The following is a 2,471-nucleotide window of genomic DNA, read 5'->3' as shown; positions in this document are numbered from 1 at the left end:
AGGGATTTAGCAGGGAGGAGGGTTAGTGCAGATGAAAGTAAAAAAAAATGACAACACAAGAGCCCAGTCCTCGTTGCCCTGGCTGCTGGGCCAGCCACAGCCATGGTGGCTCACATGTCCTGTGGTGAGAGAGGCACAAGGCTGGAGGCACCCGCCAGGGCCAGTGGCCCGTCGGAGGCATTTTGTAAGAGCCCAACCTTATCTGCAGCGAAAGAGCAAAGGCAGAAGGACTTTGGCGCAAGACCACAGACAATAATAAAGGCTGACCTGTGCAAACTTCCACGCTGAGAAACAAAACCAAAAAAAAGTGGTGAAGGAGAGGCGGGCGATGAAGCACCCAGCGCATCCACCACGCCTGGACAGCAAGAGGCCAAGCCCGCTGGGTGAGATTCGTTGCATACGTGCCGATTTGGGCCCCCTCCACACCTCGTATCACCAGCAGAGGAGAGTTCAAAGGCGGCTCCCCTGGTACTACACACTCTCCAGCTGTATAAAAGCCTCATGGAAATGAAACGTGAGGTTTGGGGAAGACCTGGGTCCCTCCCACACGCCCCGTGAAGCACACACGCACTGCACACTCGGCCACCGACCAGGGCAGGGGGCAAGCAGCGTCCCTCGCTTCGCTCTTTCCACGTGGGAGACAGGCTGCTGGGCATCGGCTGGCCGGTGGCTCGCGCCCCCGGTCACGGGTGTCCCCTCTTCTGCCTCTCCTGCCACTCCCGTCTCAGCGCCGCGATCTCCTGCCCGTACCAGCTGTGCAGCTTGGAGAAGCAGGCCGTCTCCGGTGACACCGGGCTCTCCGGCATGGCTGGCGAGAGACCGGGCGCCGGTGATCCCGCGGCGCTGCTGGCGGCCGAGCGCCGGCGCGGAGGCAGAGGCGGGGGCTTCACGTGCACCACATCACGGTCGGGGCAGGCGGCCCCCCCGGGGACGCCACCACCACTGCCCCACGTGGAGTAACCATTCTCCAGGACAGCGGGCTTCTCCTGGAGGGGCAGCAAGGCGGGGTTGGAGAGGTGCCTCTTCCTGCCGGAGGAGGAGGACCTCCGCGGAGACTTGCGGCAAGCGGCCAAGCTCTTGCAGGCCTCCTCCAGCTGCTTCTCCAGCTCCCTCACCACCAGCCGCATGTAGTCGAAGCTGGCCCGCGACAGCGCCTTCACCCAGGCCTCCATGGCAGCCTGCCCATCGGCCACCAGCACGTAAGCCCTGGCGCCGGCGTCGTCGAAGCGGATGGCGAAGGCGAACTCCTCGGCGGCCTCGCACAGCTCCACGGTGCAGCCCTCCAGCACCACCAGCCCCACGGGCTCCCGGCTCTCCCGCTCCTCAAAGTAGAAGAGGAGGTTGCCCTTGAGGACAAACCAGTGGCGCTGGTAGGAGGGGGCGTGGTGGTGGTGGGCATGGTGGTGGTGCCGCTCCACCCGCTTGCGGAGGAAGCCGGCATGGTCGGCGGGCGAGTCGCAGGTGGCATAGTGGGCCACGCTCCGCTCGTTCAGCTTCATCGCCCTGCCTAGGAGCAGAGGAATAGAGGGGGGAGAAGTCGGCTCGGGGCGAGGAACATCTCACCCGCCCCGCCAGGAGAGGCCTCATCCTGCCCCGAGCCCGTCACGGGGAAAAGCAGCCCTGACTCCAGCAGCCAGCGCTGCAGGACAGCCTCTAACCCAGCAAGTACCCCTGCAAATGGCAGGCTGGTTCCTTGCTGCTGCAGAGAGCAGGTCATCACCAGAGCCCCACCACCGAGACACCTGCCTTCTCCGGGGACGACAACACCGCTGCTTCGTTTCTTATTCCACGAGTGACCTACTTGGCTGGTTTTTTATGGGGCACATGAAAGAAATTTGCCTCTGTGCCTGCGAGGCATTCATTTTGCTCTCTCCTCTGTTCTAGGGCAGGATAAGGAGGGTGTTTTCAGACCCAAGGGCTCTGGGACCTCCATCTGAGCACCCTCTCCTCACTCCCCGTCTCCACGCAGGACCACCCGTCCCCACCAGCCCTCCTGGCAGCAGCACCCCCAGCCTCGGCAGGTTAACCGGCAGCAGGGTTTGAGGTGCCATACCGGCTATGCGGGTCAGACCGCAACCCCTTGCCGTCTTCCTTGGGTGGGCTGCTCCCTTGCCGAGGGCCTCCGAAGCTTCACCGTGCCGAGCCCCATCCCTGGTCAGAGGAAAGGTGGCAGAGAGGGAGTCACAAACCAGAACAGCTTGGGACTGAAAGAGCGAAGAGCTGCATCAGTCCCACCCCAGAAGGCTGGGGCCCTCGGTGCACAGGAGCGGCCAATGCCAGGCACCGCCGGCGGGCTGCTCTGGAAACCGGGGTGGTGAAACCGGGGGCACTTGCATTGGCTTCAAAGCCTGAGCTCCATCCCGGCTCAGGCCAGCACTCCTGTGGGTTTGTTTTTTGGCTCCTGTGGGTTTGGTTTGGTTTTATTAAAAAAAAAAAGCTTTTGTAGAAGCCTGCAGAGGCCCTGCGGCAGG

At 63.0% G+C, this 2,471-nt stretch overlaps 1 protein-coding gene across 1 annotated transcript; it reads right to left on the bottom strand.

Annotated features, from left to right (window-relative positions):
- Nucleotides 1-683: 683 nt before the first annotated feature.
- Nucleotides 684-2,100, bottom strand: PHETA2 (PH domain containing endocytic trafficking adaptor 2). The gene is made up of 2 exons (XM_050912979.1): nucleotides 2,054-2,100; nucleotides 684-1,507 (listed from the first exon to the last, which is right to left on the bottom strand). The coding sequence occupies exon 2, from the start codon at nucleotides 1,497-1,499 to the stop codon at nucleotides 684-686; it is 816 nt and encodes a 271-aa protein (XP_050768936.1). The 5' UTR covers nucleotides 1,500-1,507; nucleotides 2,054-2,100.
- Nucleotides 2,101-2,471: the final 371 nt, after the last annotated feature.

This window comes from Gymnogyps californianus, chromosome 1 (assembly GCF_018139145.2).
Source record: "Gymnogyps californianus isolate 813 chromosome 1, ASM1813914v2, whole genome shotgun sequence".
Taxonomy (NCBI): domain Eukaryota; kingdom Metazoa; phylum Chordata; class Aves; order Accipitriformes; family Cathartidae; genus Gymnogyps; species Gymnogyps californianus.
The sequence above is the reverse complement of the archived record's forward strand: the minus strand, read 5'-3'. Positions and strand labels throughout refer to the sequence as shown.

What these genes read in the sequence shown, in the direction of transcription:
- PHETA2 (XM_050912979.1), bottom strand. Translation starts at nt 1,499, where the DNA reads ATGAAGCTGAACGAGCGGAGCGTGGCCCACTATGCCACCTGCGACTCG.